Source organism: Phyllopteryx taeniolatus, chromosome 4 (genome assembly GCF_024500385.1).
Source record: "Phyllopteryx taeniolatus isolate TA_2022b chromosome 4, UOR_Ptae_1.2, whole genome shotgun sequence".
Classification (NCBI taxonomy): domain Eukaryota; kingdom Metazoa; phylum Chordata; class Actinopteri; order Syngnathiformes; family Syngnathidae; genus Phyllopteryx; species Phyllopteryx taeniolatus.
The window spans coordinates 12,056,243-12,073,388 of NC_084505.1; the positions used below are offsets into that span (position 1 = coordinate 12,056,243).

Sequence of the window (17,146 nt, forward strand, 5' to 3'; positions counted from 1 at the left end):
ATTGTGCAAAGAGTCTTCAAGCAATTTAGGGTCTCCAGTGGTATCGTAATACTGATCAACAACAGTAATGCAAATAAGGTAACATCATGAAGCGACAAGAATGAATCCCGTAATAATGTCACAACAGATGTGCAAAATTGGCAAAATATCACTATGGAATTATAAGTCCGATGTTTAAGAAGATAATGGCAGAGGGAAAGAGGCTATTGAATGCCTGCTGCTTTTAGTGTGAATTGTTTGATAGCATTAACATGTGGAAGGAGAAAATGAATAACACTCCTGCCAATTTGGAAGAGCCTCATTGTTATTAAACATCCGTCAAAGGCCCTGAAACACACAGTTTGGAGAAACCTGAGCGTTAGAGCAGTTTGCTCATGAGGAGTGAGCCAACATGCCTGTCATTGTACTTGTTATAATGCCAATTAAGACATTCTCATTCTGATTTATTCTTAGCCAAAAAGGTGTACTGAGAGCTACAGAAATGGTGAGACTGCAGAGGATGTGCAGCAAAATATTACAGGTAAGTTGAGGGTCACTTTTCTTTTTTTTGTTCAGCCTAGTTTCATTATTTTATTGTACTTTTTAAATTATATCAGACCACAGGTGGATGAGAAGTTATCCCACCCGCCTCACAGTTCTGAGGTCCTGGGTTCGAATCCGGGCTTCGGCCATGCTGTGTGAGGTTTGCATGTTCTCCCTGTGCTTGCGTGGGTTTCGCCAGGTACTCCGGCTTCCTCCCACATTAAAAAAAAAACAAAAAACACGCAAGACTCTAAATATCTGTAAATTGTCTGTAAATATGAATGTGACTGGTTGTTTGTCCATATGTGCCGTGCAATTGGCTGGCATCTTGATGAGGGTGCTCTCCGCTTCTCGTGGCCCCTCACCCTCAATCTGAGTGAAGATAAGCATCATAGATGGATTTGAGATGTTGGGTATGTATGTTTTTGTGGTTTGATTAAGGAACAAAGGCTTGTGTTTCTGGCTCACAGTGATTACATGACTTTTCCTGACTGGCTGTGATACTGTCATCAGTGCGACATGCTGACTTTCACATCTCAGTCCGCACATTTCCCCATCACACCCACTGTTTTTCGCAGTTGTCGTTTCTTATGATAATTCGAATTAGCGAAGCACTGACCTGAAAGTCAGCACGTCATGTGTGATTACATCATCTGGGGAGACATTGCCATTTCAACTTTTTCAGTGCAAAATGTTTCAGTGGACTTCACACATCTGAAACAGAAAAGGTAGCCCAAGCACATCAGGAAATGAAAAATAATATTGTTATTTGTCATATTGTGATGAATCCAAATCATTTTTTTTTAAATCTAATTTGATCTTTTCCCCCTCTTTTCTGAGCACAGTGCGAATTGCTTTTTGAGTGTGAAAATACTAAAACTTTGATTCCAAATAATCACTGTATTGATGTCATAATTTATTGTCTTCTATTTTATCTTGATTGTTTACTATTCATCGTATGACTATAAAGTCATATGCATGTCAATTAAAAGGTGCATCACGATGTGGGTAGTATGTTTACCTCACAGTCAAAGGTTCCACTCTTCTCTCAGGCCTTTCTGTGTGGTGTTTCTGCAGGTACTCTGGCTTCTACCCACGTTCCCAAAAAAATCATGTTTGGTTAATTGAAAGCTCTAAATTACCTGTGAATGTGAATGTGAATGATTGTTTGTCTGTATGTGACCAGCAATTGCCTGGCGACCACTCCAGGGTGTATCCCATCTGTCGCCCAAACACTCTTTGAAGAAGCACTCCTGGTGACAAAAAAAATATGATTAGCTGTTGAAATCTGCACGGTTAGCAGGTGAGAAATTTAATGAAAGGAAGTTTGTGGTTCGTACAGAGTGGGAAGTTTTCTGTCATTTATATATTAAAAAAAAATATGATAAAATTATTTTTTTTATTTTTTTTATGTGGTGATACAGGGCGGCACGGTGTACGTCTGGTTAGAGCGTCTGCCTCACAGTTCTGAGTATTGGGGTTCAATCCCCGGCCCCACCTTTGTGGAGTTTGCATGTTCTCCACGTGCCTGTGTGGGTTTTTCCCGGGAACTCTGGTTTCCTCCCACATCCCAAAAAACATGCATGGTAGGTTAATTGAAGACTCTAAATTGCCTGTAGGTATGAATGTGAGTGCGAATGGTTGTTTGTTTATATGTGCCCTGCGATTTAAAAAAAAAAGCTTGAAAATTGTAAGCGACCATGCATGTTTTTTTAATTTTGGAGGAAACCGGAGTATCCAGAGATACCATAATTATGCAATATATTAACTTTACTGATGGAAACAGACTTGCCAACAAACAGTATTGCAAGTTCTAACCATTAATTTGCCACTCTTGCTCACCTGCAACACACAACCCTTCATCAACAATTACAGCAACGTGTTATGACAAAAGCTGCACATAAGGTTGCAGGACTCCTTTCCCAGATTTGAAGAACACCATAGCTGTCTCAGGTGCCTTGATGAACTTCAACAAATATTTTATATAATTAGCCACTGATAAATTACTGGAGTCTCGATACATAAGCGTTCAAAAAAATTGCAACAAAATAAAATACTGTATGCAGTACATGGGTAGGAAGCATGGCTCAATTAACTAATGAAGCCATCATTGTCAATCAACACTATTACAATCGGTCCCACGCTCTGAATATCATCCATCCATCAATTTTCTACCACTTCAATATATAAACCTAAACCTCATTAGAGTTGTGGGTGAGGTGGGATGGTGTACACCTTGGACTGGTTGCAAGTCACATACAGTATAGACAAAGAACCATTCACATGTGGTGTGGTCTTATTGTGTTATATTTTTTTTTTATTATAGTTTTATTGATGTATCCTTTGCACTGGTCCCGTAAACGATTTACTTTGTCCTGATGTGGTTACTCTGGGTTGTTTGTTGTGGCTGAATGTGCACCTGGATCTGAAAGCTGTAAACAAATTGCCCATACGGGATCAATAAAGTTGTCTTAATCTGACTCTGAATCTGAACACCTATGGGAAATTTAGAGGCTGCAGGTAATCTTAGAAGCATGTTTTAGGAACGTGGGAGAAAACTGGAGTACAGTACGTGGAGCACACCCACGCAGGCACAGAGAGGACTTGTCCACACTCCACACAAAAAGCCTGAGCCAAGATCAATTTGGCTGAGAGCCAGATGAGCCTAACATACCGCATCTTAATCATGCGGCGTACTTTATAATAATAACACCTATCATTGCCTCACTTTTTAGTCATGACTATTTTTAAAAACTATTTAAAAGAAAAAATCCCACCCAGTATGAACCACATACTTCCATCTTTCCATTTTAAACACCGCTTATCCAGGTTAGGGTCGCGGGGCGCTGGAGTCTATCCCAGCTGACTTCGGGCAAAAGGTGGACTACACCCTGAACTGGTCACCAGTCAGCCACAGGGCACATATAGACACAGACAACCAGTCGCAACTCACATTCACACCATCACTTAGTGGGAACTGAACCCACGCTGCCTGCACCAAAGTCAGGCGAGTGTACCACCACACCATCAGTGACTCCTTTTAATAGTTCCCCTTTGCTAAGTGTAAAAATTTGAACAGACAATCATATTTGGTCACCGGCAGAGCTTCGAAGAGTGACTACATGTATTGCTCATGGGGCCTGGAGCACAATGATTTGGTAGAACAGCCGCCCTGATCTGAACTCATGTAGCGGTATGTTATTGGTCTTCTGCGCCAACCGATTTGTGTCAATAAAAAACACAAAGGTGTCGATAAGTACACTTGGCATTAGGACAGGAAGCGTTAGACGGGGCCACTGTAGTACCTCCGGATTGGCACACTGGAAAGAATTGAGACTGATGGGTGTGTTGTTGGGACACCTATTCCTCAGTCTCCCTTGTAAAGTCTATTCCCAAGTGTTGCAGGAAACTCTGACTGTAAGTCAAACCTTGGAAGCAGGAGCTACAGCTTGTGCGATAGATAGATAGATAGATAGATAGATAGATAGATAGATAGATAGATAGATAGATAGATAGATAGATAGATAGATAGATAGATAGATAGATAGATAGATAGATAGATAGATAGATAGATAGATAGATAGATAGATAGATAGATAGATAGATAGATAGATAGATGGATGTGTTTATTCTGTTCTGATAAAGCAACACAATGAAAACAAATACGACAGAGAAGACGTCAGGAAAGCGATTGCCTCACATTTGCTCTCCCTTCCAGTTGTCACACCCCCCGCCCACATGACGGGGAATTCCTGACGTCACATGAACACTTTCATCTTGTTAGTTGGCATGAGCGTCGAAACCGTTTGTTGTAGTTTTGCCAGAATTGCGCCAGATAACTTTTTTTTTTTTTTTTTAGCTTGATGTTGAATGTCAAACACTACAACCCCCCGCGAAATTATTATTTATTTTTAGATTTAACCGCTTAACAGGCGTTTTTGTTTCAGTTATTTATAGATCGGATAGGCTTTGAGGCTGTTGCTTTGTTTGTTTATTTGTAGATATGACTGGTCTAAAGTTTTGTTTTTGTTGTATTCATATGGATTTGACAGGTTGACCGGTTTTGTTGATGTTGATTTATTCGAATGCAAAGTATGTAGAGTCGGCCGTTTTGTTGTTGTTGTTTTTTTGCATTGATTAATTTATAGATTTGAAAGGTTCACGTGTTCGACGCGCTCTTGTGTCATTTTTTAATTTTTTTTTTTTTTTTACGAGTTGACAGTATGAGCCAAGTGTGAGGAGACTCGAGTGATGGAACCGGTTTCTCTTCCTCTGTCGCTGGCGCGTCCGGCTGCGGCAGGAGGTTGCGAAACATCAGGGAGTCTCGGAAAGTTTTCACGCCCCCGGAAAATGCATCGTGGAGGAGGAGGCGGCGGCGTGAGAGCGGCGAGGAGGGAAACCCGTGACTTCCGTGATTTTTCCTCTTGAGTGTGAAACCGAACTCTCACTATAACACTATAAAAGGGCCGGCTCGACGACACTCCGTTCAATCTCGTGGACCGGACCGGACCGTGGTGCAGAGAGCCGCCATCCTGTGGAGGTTACCCGCTGAACAATTCGACGTCTCGTGCCCTCAGCCGTCCCCATGTGCGCATTGTTGGGACCTAAAGACATGGACATTGAGTGTCAGGAGAAGAAAGGCCGCGAGCGTGTACGGTGTCTGGATGTGTGCGTGGTGGTTTCCATCCTGGTCCTGTTTGCAGCGCTCACTGTTGTGGCTGCAGCGTGTGTGCCGGCTCTGATGAAGCTGAGCTCCCAAGTGGACTCCCCGCTGAAGCCGTTTCAATTTGCAACGGCAGAACTAAGAGGACTCTCACCGAGTCCGGCATACCAGGTACATTTGGATTAAAAAAAAAAAAATACATTAAGTAATCAATTACACGTGATCTTATCTTGCATACATATGACTTATTACAGTATATCATTATTGTCTGTGTGTTGACAGATGCAGAACTTTGCTTTCTTGGAGGCAGTCTCAAGTAAGTCTGCGTATTTTGGGTGAAATGCAAATTTAACACGTAGCCATCCATTTTATTGTGGTTATCCTGAGTAGGGTCGCAGGTGAGCTGGAGCTTATCGCAGGTGACTGACTGGGTTGCCCGTAGCATAGCACGTAATGAACAAATAACCGCTCACACCTTTTAGGGGAGTCGTCGAAAACGCTTAACGTAAAAAAGGCTTAATGTCGCTTAATGTCTGAAAACTGCGATCAATCGTCACCGAAAAATGATGTGGACAGCTCTACTTATGCCCACTTCTACCTCGAAAAATATTTAAACAATCGGCCAAATATTTAGGATTTTATGTTTGTATGTCTCAAATCCACAAATATATCTGCGATTTACAGGTGTGTGTTTCAAATCCCCAAATTACTTGCACGTTTTTCAAATTCACAAATATAGCCGCGATTCACACATGTTTTGTCAATGTTGTGAGTGTAATTCTTATGACTTATCATTTTTCTGAAAATATTACAATGATCGGCCCAATATTTTGGATTTTATGGATGCTAAACGTTTTCCTCTCCATAGACGCTCACTATACTGAAAAAGCTTAATGAGGAACAAGCTTAATGTCCATGAAATCCATAATATTTGGGGCTATTGTTCTGATATTTCAGAGGTGGAAGGGGGCATAAGTAGATTGGCTAGGTGGGATCAGACTGAAGCATTTTTGCCCCGTTATTGGCTCGATTTGCTATCGATCAGGCCCAACATATTTTGTCGGGAACAACAAAACTTCTTGTAGTGTGACATAATCCATGACCAACGATTTGGCCCTGCAATTGACCTCCGACACCAAAATCAAAAGTCTAGCATGGTTGATTTTTTGGGATATCTTCCATGTAGTGTGACATATAAAACAGAACCCCCCGACATAGCGCCTTGACGTCAACCAATAGGACTGCGCATTTGAACCAATGGGATTGTGTATTGTGACCGGCGCATTGCCTCCCTTGCTCGGCGTGCTCAACGTTTATTCGCGCACATAAACCAATGTTAACCGAAGCTTTAGAGCATGAATCAACAGAACGCTGGTATGTTTACGTACAAGCGTTAGTGCTAGCACTAACTAGCGCAATAACCTGATGTTGCCTGCTTGGTAGCATTATTAAAAGTACATGAATATTACCTCAAATGTGTTCCTATCGTAATACATGCCATGCAGTGTTGCCATTGTCTGACCGAGACACGGCAAGATATTATGACAGTAGTCTGTCAGTGCAATCGTGAGGGACTAAATCTGTCTTGCAGTCTGATCCAGGCATAAGCAAGTGCATGTTCCTAATTGGATGTGTTTGTCTCCGACAGGCAAGTTGGGGAACTCAACCGTTCAGTGGGATCCAGTCCACTACAGTGCCGGGGAGTCTGTTGGAAGCAACTTCCAGTTTGACTCAAAGCAACACTTGCTGCGGCCCAGACGTGCGGGGACTTACTTCATATACCTGAACCTCAACCTGACCTGCACGTACAGGTGCAGTGCTGGCCTCCTGAGTGTCCGTGTGGGGGACAAGCTGAGCTGCCAAGTTCACCTTCTCGCGGAGTCCGAACAAGAGAGCAAGAGGTGCTGGACAGTAGGCTGGTTGGACACCAACACGAGGCTGCTCACCCACATGAGCGTGCCAAAGGAGGGGCTGCAGAACTGGAAGCTGGAGCTCAACGGTTCTAACTTGGGCATGTTCCTCGTGGACTAACGTCTGAAATCAGAACTGCTTGCATGTGACCTGCAAGTAACCCAACTAAAGAATGTAACAGGAGCACAGCATGAGAGACTCCGCGGACCTCTCCTGAAAAAGGATGCAAAAGAAGAGACGTTGCAATCAGGGAGGAGATATGGACTAGACACTTATTATCTTTTTGACTTTTTGTAATGACGTGCATATTTATTTAACAACATGGGACTACTTATGTTGCAGGTTGCTATATGTCAAATATGATGTTATTGTAGGTCGATAACACTACATGAGTGTTAATGTGCAATCCTCTTCAAGTTTTTATTTGAGTTGCTGGTTCTCTTTTGATTTTATAGATGGCTACAAGGTTCTCATCTGGATTCACTTCATAGCATGTTGGATAATAAGCAGCAATGTGATCACAGTCAATGTAAGGTCACAGACTCACAACATTGCAACACTGACAGTAAATCACTCATTTGGTTTTAACACAATAGACAGCAGAAGATGTGATTTGTTACCCAGTGAATAGCATAACATATTTACTGAGCACTTCAGTTTTGCTAAATAAAAACAAATTAATAGGTCAAATGCATCACAGGCCTATATAAAATGAAGTTTCAGAACTTCAATCCCTGCGAAACCATTGGAGCACACTCAAAAATGATTTGATTGAATTTTCCATGCAATAGTTTTCTAGTTAAAATACAAATCTGAAGTTAATCTAACAATGCCAGTAAATGAACAGGTTGATGAGGAAATATAACATATTTCCTTTCAAGTGTAAAATGCGGTGATGTAGCTATACATTTGGGAACCTTTAAAATAAAGTGGAACCAAAAGATCAGATGTATTGTATGATGTTCAAAATTTGGACTTGCAAAATGTGATGAAGCAATGTTAAATCCAATGGACAAACTGCATAGTGGTGATTGTATCCATATTAACATGGAAATAAATATATGTGTGCGCGCATGCATGAAAAGGAGAAAATGACGTCTGTGACAGTGATTGTGGCAATGTACAAGTGGAATATTTGAAAAGTGTCTAGCGAAGGGGAAAGTTCCCTGTTGTTGCATGTAGCGGGAAGTAACAATGCATCACTTCCTGTTGATTTATTTTTATAGTGCCAAAAACACCTTACAGCATGGAGATGACATAGTTGCATCAAATTGAATGTATACAATAATTATTATCTTATTATATATACATATATACATTCAATTATAAATTGAATGTATATTATTATTATTATTATTATAGTTTTACACCACTGCAAACCAACCACAATAATAAACATAATGTTAAGGCATCTTTGACTATTTCAATCCATTTTGAACACTTGCATTGGATCTCGTCAGACAAGATATTTAGAAAAAAAACAGCATCTAAATTAAAAATTGATATTTTCTTTTTGTTTATGGAAAGATAATCGGTGGAGAGGTACTGTAAAAAAAATAATTCTTGGCAAAAATATTCTATTATAACGGAACAGATGTAAATTCAGAGTAAAGGAGAGTTTAAATTGCTTCTTGCAGGTTGCCATCAACCACATAATGGCCAACTTTCATGTTCTAAGGTGTGCACAGGAGATGTGCATGTGTTGATTTGGGGCTTACAACAGGAAATAACCCAATTATTCTATCTAAACACTCTCCATGTCACTTTCATATCATGCTGTCTTTGTCAACATTGCCTGTTGAAGCCTTGCATGCCCTTTTTTCTCAGAATGGTGCTTTTATTTACAAATACATTTATACAGTAAGATGCAGAAGTATTTTGACAATGACTTTTCCCCCCCGATATTTCCTCTTTCCATCGTCACAATGGTTTGTAAATATAAGTCAAGACATAATTAAAGTATAAACTTTCAACTTTAATTAAAGATGTTTTTACCATTTCGGAATTGAAACCATTTCACGCAGAGTAAATCCATTTTCAGGGGCTCAGAAGTGTTTTGATAAGATGATGTAACAATAATTACAACAACAACCACAATTTGTATGACTTAGATGGAAATAGTTTGTGGTAAATGACTACCTGAATTCTGGAGCACATTCTGAGTTTCCACCCTGGCGAGGGCCTGCTTTGCCAGGCATTCAATGCAGTAACCTTCAACCTGACTGCTTGTTTGTGGGTCTCTCTGCCTTTACTTTTGTCTTGAGTGAAAAGCATGCTCGATTTGAGATCAGGTAACTGACTCGGCCATTGAAGAATATTCAATTTATTCACCTTTCAAAAAGTATTTTATAGGATGGTATGTTTATCAGGACATTGTGTGTTGACTGCCATTTAACGTGTTTAATTGTGCTTGCTATATTCTGAAAAGAGCCACATCCCCATCTTTAAGAGGGTGTGTGCACTTGTGCAACCACATTATCACAGTTGTTTATTTTTACTTCCTCTCTCTAATGTGTGTGTGTGTGTGTAAGATATCCTGTGCACACCTTCGAACATATATAGAACAGATAGGGAGAGAACAGATAGATAGATAGATAGATAGATAGATAGATAGACAGATAGATAGATAGATAGATAGATAGATAGATAGATAGATAGATAGATAGATAGATAGATAGACAGATAGATAGATAGACAGACAGACAGACAGATAGATAGATAGATAGATAGATAGATAGATAGATAGATAGAAAGATAGATAGATTGATTGATTGATTGAGAGAGAGAGAGAGAGAGAGAGAAATTGTATATGTATATACAATTGTCCTTTCTGCATTGCAAGGAAACGCTGAGTCAGTCACACCAGCTTCAGCATCTTTGTTCTGGTCACCCTTCTATCCTCTTGCATCCTTACCGCACCACATCCTGCTCTTCACACACACACATTGCTTTTTGCAAGGTGCGTGTTTTACAACACATCAATAAATCTTTGACTATCTAATGTGGGTGGCCTCTAAGTTTATGGTTTGTCTATATGTGCTTGGGACGCTTAATAGACTTGCAGACAAACTTAAGAGGATGTTTTCACAGTCTGGTTGTATTCATTACATATTTTGTTAATATGCAGACCAATCAAGAGACAGTATTTTATTCAAGCAACAAATAATGTAGTCTGAATATCAGATACAGTTTCATGAGATTACAATCATTTGCTGCTTTTTCCACAAGTGCTTCTAATACATACAAAGAGAAAGGAAGACGTTAATCACAATGAGTCAAATGTGCGATTAGTTGTTTGTTTGTTTGCTTGTTTTTTTCTCTGGAGATATCATAAAGGCTCCCATAAAATTTTCAGTAGGTCCAGGACGCAACGTCTGTATACTATCTAATGTGACAAAAATTTGATCTCCGGACAGCAGGTGGAAGATCCCCGCCAGGTAACTGTCCCATATATCCTCCCCACCTGATGACATCACACTTGAAGGTTTTGGGGTCCAGCAGCGGGACCTGGAGGAAGAAGTCAGAGTGGTGCCCATCCAGACTGAGAATACACTGGAAATGGTTGTGCAGCAAGAGAGGGAGGAAACAAGGCGCCCACTAACCTCTTTGATTTCATAAGTTCTATAGATTGGTCATATGCCATGGTGTCTTTCATCACTTTGTGCTGGATGAGAGAACAAACCTCGACAGCATTTATCTGCACTTTGGAGTAGAGGTAGTAGTAACCGTCCTGCTCCACCAACAGGCGGCCATTGTTGTAGCTCATCTGGTGGGTGATGGCGTCGCCATCTTTGTCAACCCATTGCACCACATTTTTCTCCCCGACAGGATTGCTACTGCCTGAAATAAAGATGGGGGGGGGTTCACCAAGACATTCAAGGAGTTCATGTCAATTTGGATTTTGTGTAGTATTTTAGGTGGTTTATTAAAAGAGGACTCTTACACATCAGGTGAGCGAAGGGCTTATGCCCCAGCAGAGTTGACACTGGGTGAACCTCATTGGGGCCTCCTGTTGCCATAAGAGGGAGAAAATCCATCAGTACAACTATACATCTAATTAATCTGTTTTAAAGCTTACCGATCCGTCTATTAAGGGTGGGCATCATCATATATTAATCTATTGATTATGCTGTATCTTTAAGAATTCTGTCAAGTGTGTGAAATGGATTGTTGATTGATTGCATCATGAAGCAATTGAGACATGTTTATCCTACTTGGCTGCAGCCACAAGAGCCATACTCGTCTCAGTCGCCACTAGTTTGTGGCGTAAAGAAGACTCAGCTATTGAATCATCCACACAGACCTCAGGATTAGGTATCTAACGATCTTTGTACAAACTTAGTGTTTATAATAAGGACATTTTTAAGTGATGGCATTGACATTGTAATGCTGTCTGTTTTGTTTACATTTCAACATAATAATCATACCTTCAGATGCCACTCGGCCTTTCAATGCGCCAACCTGCAAGAGAGAGAAAAAAGAACTACAGTAAACCTTGAGCAATTTGGAAGTGTAATGTGACTTATTAGGCACTGACACACTCATTCATTCAATCTTACCTGCTCAGCAAATATTTTAGAGTTGGACATGTTTTGACAGAGAGGATCCGACACACAGATGGAAAATGCCTGCAAGGGGAAAGCGAGAAGAAAGGAGAAAGTCACAAGATGTCACAAGTTCAAGGGCAGGAAGTCTTGTTGTTGAGGTTTACAAAACCAATGAGGGCCCTAATGTAGCAATTTGAAAGATGTCCACACACACACACAAACTCAATGTGTTTCCCAATACCATTACATTTGTAAATTCAATATTAAATTCTTTGTACAAATATATTGTGTATATATATATATATATATATATATACTTTTTCTTTTTAAATGACTGAAACGACTATCAGAATAACTACTATTTGAACTTCACTCATGATTATAATGTCAAGATTATACCAGGACACAGGCAAATGCCATTTTGATTATCTGTGCACATTGTGCACCAGAAGGACAATTAAAGACCCTCAAAGCTTTAGAACACAACCTGAAAGAGCAAACTAACAACAAAAAAAAAACACAAAAACAACCAGGGGAAAAAAGGGGAAAACGCCAAAAAAGAATACAATATATAACGCTTCCATAGAGTAGTAGGGTCTGAACTATTTTGAGTGACCTCTCCTTACACTTTCAGTAAACCATTATAGGAGGCTGTTAATCTTAAATCTTGTCATTGTCAGTGGAACAAAAAAAGTTTTAAAAGTATTTGAGAAAAGCTATTATTATTCTTTCATTCAATACATTAGCGTCTTTTATTCAATACATTAGCGTCTTTCGCACAGTACTGTATGTAATAAATTGCAAAGTGCAAAATGTATTGTAATATTTATTTTTGGAACGTGAGAGACCGTATCAACCACTTGAGACATTTGACACAATGGGCATGTGACTTAAGAGTGAATGCTAAGCATAAAGGGGATGTTCAGTTGAATTGCAGCCTATGTGTGTGTGTGTGTGTGCGTGTGTGTGCAGATAGAGAGCGAGAGAGAGAGAGAGAGAGAGAGAGAGGGAGAGAGAGAGAGAGAGAGAGAAAGAGAAAAGAGAGAAAGATTGTGATCGTAAGGAACAGGGAAATTTCCGATGGAGAAATGTACGCAAAACACTAAGCACGTTCATCTTTAGTTGAAAAGGCAAAGATATGCAGACATGAATCTCACCTTGGTTTTCATGTAAAGTTTATAGACGAAACATCCCTCGACAACAAGTCCCAGCACGCCAAGCGTCACCACCAGCAGAAGAAACTTGTGCCCTATCAGAGTCCATCGTGTTTTTTTCGCAGGTCTGGGCAGGGGGAAGAAGCTGGCTCGGCTGTCCACCACAAAGACTTGGGGGTGGCTGGCCGCGTTGCCCTCTGCCATCTCCTCTCTCCCGCTCCACCTGCGATGCAAAGGGGGCACAAGGTCACAAGGCCCATCTGGGCAAGCAGATAGCAGGCAAACTCGGAGACAAGTCTAGACACAAAATGAAAGATAATGACAGGAAGACAGACAGGCAAAATAAATAGCGGTCGCTCCTTGCGCGAGGACATGCGATGCAACCTGACTTCACGGAAGTGATTACGCCATTCTCTGACTATTGCGAGCAAATGAGAATAGAATCTATCAGAGAACAGACATTACTACATGCTACAACTAAAACCATCTAGGTTCTTTTTATGAAGAGAATACCTTGGCTTTATTGGCGCTCCAGATGCTTCTTCTTAACTCAGCCACACATTCAGCAGCTAATCTCCTCAACTTGGGAAAATTACAGCTCAAGAAAAAAAATAAAAAATACAAAAATGATCAAAACAAACAAATGAATGAGAGAATTCTTCCAAAAATATGTTGTGAGCTTTGAAAATGCCTAACCTTATAGTCAACACTTGAGGAGTAAGTACTGTACACTTCGTCCAGCTGCCTCGCATATACCCTGCCAACTGTCACCAATATTGCTCTTTTTAGCATGCTCATGTAAGTAGGAAATGAAGATGAGGGAAGAAACAAGCCGAGAGCAAGAGAAGGCTATGCGCGTGGGACACTCCCCACAACATACTGAATAAATATATTGTTATCGTCTTGCAGCTGACACTTCCTTTACTCTCTTTTTGTGTCTATTGGATATTTCCATGCTCTTTTCTTCCATTTATAGAAAATGTTCGCCATTTCTTCTGCTCGCTGACATGCATGCATTTGTTACAACTGAATCAAAGCCAAGGCTTTACTTACTGTACACCTGTCCAAATGGCTTGGTATTTGCTCCAAAGTAACACATTACTTTCTCTTTAGACTAATCTTAGCAATGCAAACACTGTAGATGAATAGTTTCCACATTACGTATTTCTGTTACTGTTTGAAGGTGATAAATGTGTTGCACAGACATGAAGAAGTAGTAATGTACCCATGTTATTTAAAAAAAAGAAAAAAAGGAAAAATCACATTAGTTGCCCTTGTCCTCTTTGTCACATCTTTAAATGGCCTCACAATGAGTATCATTTCCTCGTAGTAAGTATGACAAATAGTGGAGGCTGTGGGTGTGATTGTGATTTACAAACATCCTGCATGAAAACATTTTCTTCAGTGTGTGTTTGAACATGCTTCTTTTAACGCCACATCAGCAGTCTTTTTTGGGGGGGGTTGTTTGTTTTGTTTTGCTCTAGAGCTCTGCCTGCAATTGTGAAGTGTTGAAATGTGGGAAATACAAATTGGCAGCTGTAACCACTCATTCGATGCCAGCCTTGCCATTCCTTCATTCATTCATCTTCCGTTCCGCTTATCCTCACTAGGGTCCCGGGCGTACTGAAGCCTATCCCAGCTATCCTCGGGCGAGAGGCGGGGTACACCCCAAACTGGACGCCAGCCAATCGCCACCCTTCCCAGTTAATCCATATTTGACATGCAGTATATAAATTTCAATGGCAATGAATTAATAACAGGCAAATGCATGTTCAAAAGGTAAAGAAGCCAAGTCAAACAATCTACATTAAGCTAAGCTAATGCACTCATCTGTGTATTATCGATATATAACACTGAACAGTTACATTAGCAATGATGCTAGCACAAACGCAACAAGAGCATGGAAGGAAATACAGTGAACCCTGCACATTAGTAGCTGCTCAGCATCCACAAAGTCACCTATTTCTCTGTGTGTGTGTGTGTGTGTGTGTGTGTGTGTGTGTGTGTGTGTCTGTGTGTGTATCCATATCTATCCATCAATCCATTTTCTGAGCCGCTTATCCTCACAAGGGTCGCGGGAGTGCTGGAGCCTATTCCAGCTATCAACGGGGAGTAGGCTCTCTTTGTCCATATTTGTGTGTGTGTTTGTGTGTGTGTGTGTGTGTGTGCGTGTGCGTGTGTGTGTGCACATCACACACACATATGGACAAAGAGGATAAATAACATTAGATCTACATTTTTATTCTCTGGCTTTCAACTCGGCTTAAGACTCAGAATCTGTTTTAGTGTTTTTATTGTTTTTCTGTTTGTTTTTGTTTTAATAGTTTTTCTTAAAGTTTGATTCAAATTTATTTGCAGCACTTTGTTTTCAGCTGTGTTTGAGTTTAAAATGTTTTGTAAATAAAGTTTAGTTGAGAAATATGGACCCTTTAATCGCTTCACAAATACTGCACTTGGATAACTATCAATTATAAAAGTAATATGTAATTCACGGTCACTTTACATAATTCCACCAAATAGCAAGTATATAGTTTGAAGAACTCGATCCTGTCAGTTTTCACTTTGCGTTTGCCTGGCGACTGGAAGCTAACGTTCTCCTACACCAAAGATGAGTGCTGCATGGCTAGATTCCTCAGGCTGCGTTCACACTGCACGCGAATTGGATGTTTTCACGCGGCATGATTATATGTAAAATCAATACAAACAGAACGCAGTTGGCGCGAAATGGCACAAGGCGACAGGAAAGACGTGACACGAATGCGAATAAGTGAAACACGAGACATTGAACTACTCGCGCCACCTTGATCACATTCTGTATTGTATAGTCATTGCAAATGTGCGATGCCCGTGACATCGGGGACGAATACATAAATATTTGCCTCATCTCCTTTTGCTCGTGTTGAAAGGATTTCAACTCTTGTGACAAATTAGCATAAAGCTGTATTGTAAAAGGGGCGGCACGGTGGACGACTGGTTAGAGCGTCAGCCTTACATTTCCGAGGACCGGCCTGTGTGGAGTTTGCATGTTCTCCCCATGCCTGCGTGGGTTTTCTCCGGGCACTCCAGTTTCCTCCCACATCCCAAAAACATGCATGAATTGGAGACTCTAAATTGCCCGTTGGTGTGAATGTGTGTGCGAATGGTTGTTTGTTTGTATGTGCCCTGCGATTGGCTGGCAACCAGTTCAGGGTGTACCCCGCCTCCTGCCCGATGATGGCTGGGATAGGCTCCAGCATTCCCGCGACCCTAGTGAGGAGAAGCGGCTCAGAAAATGGATGGATGGATGGATGTATTGCAAATGCCAATCAGCTGCATAAGCACCAACCACAGCAGACACCAATTGTCTGACTTCTTTTTTTATTTTTATTTATTTTTTTACAGCAGCCGGTGGCCGCATCTGCTTGTGGACAAGCGGCAAGGCCGGACTGGCGTATGGGGAGACCGGCAATGACGTGCGGTGAGGTTCATGATTGGTGAGGCACTGACTACGTCAGTCAGTCAACGTGACGTCTGGAGCTCAATGAAGCTCAACTAAACACTGCCACATGCTGGTTGTGGCACCGTACATACCAGACTCCACTGTGCACTTTTACTGTTTTTTCTGGTCGATAAGAAAGACCAAATGTCACACACTTTCATTAAATATATTAGACAGTCTGTTAAACGTCAGTAAGTGCAGGACATGTGTGATAAAACGTATATTATTGGCGATGTAATGAGGAAACACCAATGTCTCTTGTGTGAAGCCACGGACCAATCACAGCCTGTCTGAATGGTCTCTTGAACCATCATGGGAGCGATGACTCAACATGACTCGTAGCTGCGCTTCCTAGGCATTTGAACAGGAAATTCAGCTATTTTAATGATTAAATAATTAAATAAGGAAATTATTGGGGAGACCAAGCAAACTCCATACAGCCGAGGCCGGATTTGAACCCTGGTCCTCAGAACTGTGAGGTGGATGTGCTAATCAGTCGTCCCCATGCCGCCATCGCACAAATACCACTCAATATTTGTATCCAAGCAATTAAAAAGTAAATTTTCCATAATGTGTCCCTTGAATTAAATAAATTCAAGCATTTTTTTGTTTTCATATTTTTCCAAATTACTTCCTAACATTCTATTTTCCTTTGTAGTATAAGAATTGTATAAATGTATGCATTAAATAAAAGTGGAGTTTGTACAATTATCTTTGTATAGCAAGAGAGAACTGTTTAACATGATTCTTTCCATATGGCTAAGCCAGGAATTCATCATGCATATGCACGCATTGTGTTCATTGGAAATAAAGATGCAGGGACAACAGATGGAAGTGTGCAGCCAGTTGCGTTGGGCTTGAATGAGTCTTG

At 40.7% G+C, this 17,146-nt stretch overlaps 2 protein-coding genes across 3 annotated transcripts; one reads left to right on the plus strand and one right to left on the minus strand.

Annotated features, from left to right (window-relative positions):
* Window positions 1-822: 822 nt before the first annotated feature.
* LOC133476302 (uncharacterized) lies at window positions 823-9,069 on the plus strand. Of its 2 annotated transcripts, XM_061769499.1 has the most exons (4): window positions 823-935; window positions 4,745-5,356; window positions 5,468-5,501; window positions 6,834-9,069. In XM_061769499.1, exons 2-4 carry the CDS (start codon window positions 5,108-5,110, stop codon window positions 7,214-7,216), a joined length of 666 nt encoding a protein of 221 aa, XP_061625483.1. In that variant the 5' UTR covers window positions 823-935; window positions 4,745-5,107; the 3' UTR covers window positions 7,217-9,069. The 2 variants fall into 2 exon arrangements, with proteins under 2 accessions (XP_061625483.1, XP_061625482.1); XM_061769498.1 differs by lacking the exon at window positions 823-935 and having other exon boundaries at window positions 4,461-5,356.
* A 1,159-nt stretch (window positions 9,070-10,228) lies between these two features.
* Window positions 10,229-13,648, minus strand: LOC133476301 (tumor necrosis factor ligand superfamily member 14-like). The gene is made up of 8 exons (XM_061769497.1): window positions 13,494-13,648; window positions 13,311-13,395; window positions 12,801-13,020; window positions 11,656-11,724; window positions 11,524-11,557; window positions 11,040-11,105; window positions 10,699-10,936; window positions 10,229-10,603 (listed from the first exon to the last, which is right to left on the minus strand). Exons 3-8 carry the CDS (start codon window positions 12,999-13,001, stop codon window positions 10,384-10,386), a joined length of 828 nt encoding a protein of 275 aa, XP_061625481.1. The 5' UTR covers window positions 13,002-13,020; window positions 13,311-13,395; window positions 13,494-13,648; the 3' UTR covers window positions 10,229-10,383.
* Between the last annotated feature and the right edge of the window lie 3,498 nt (window positions 13,649-17,146).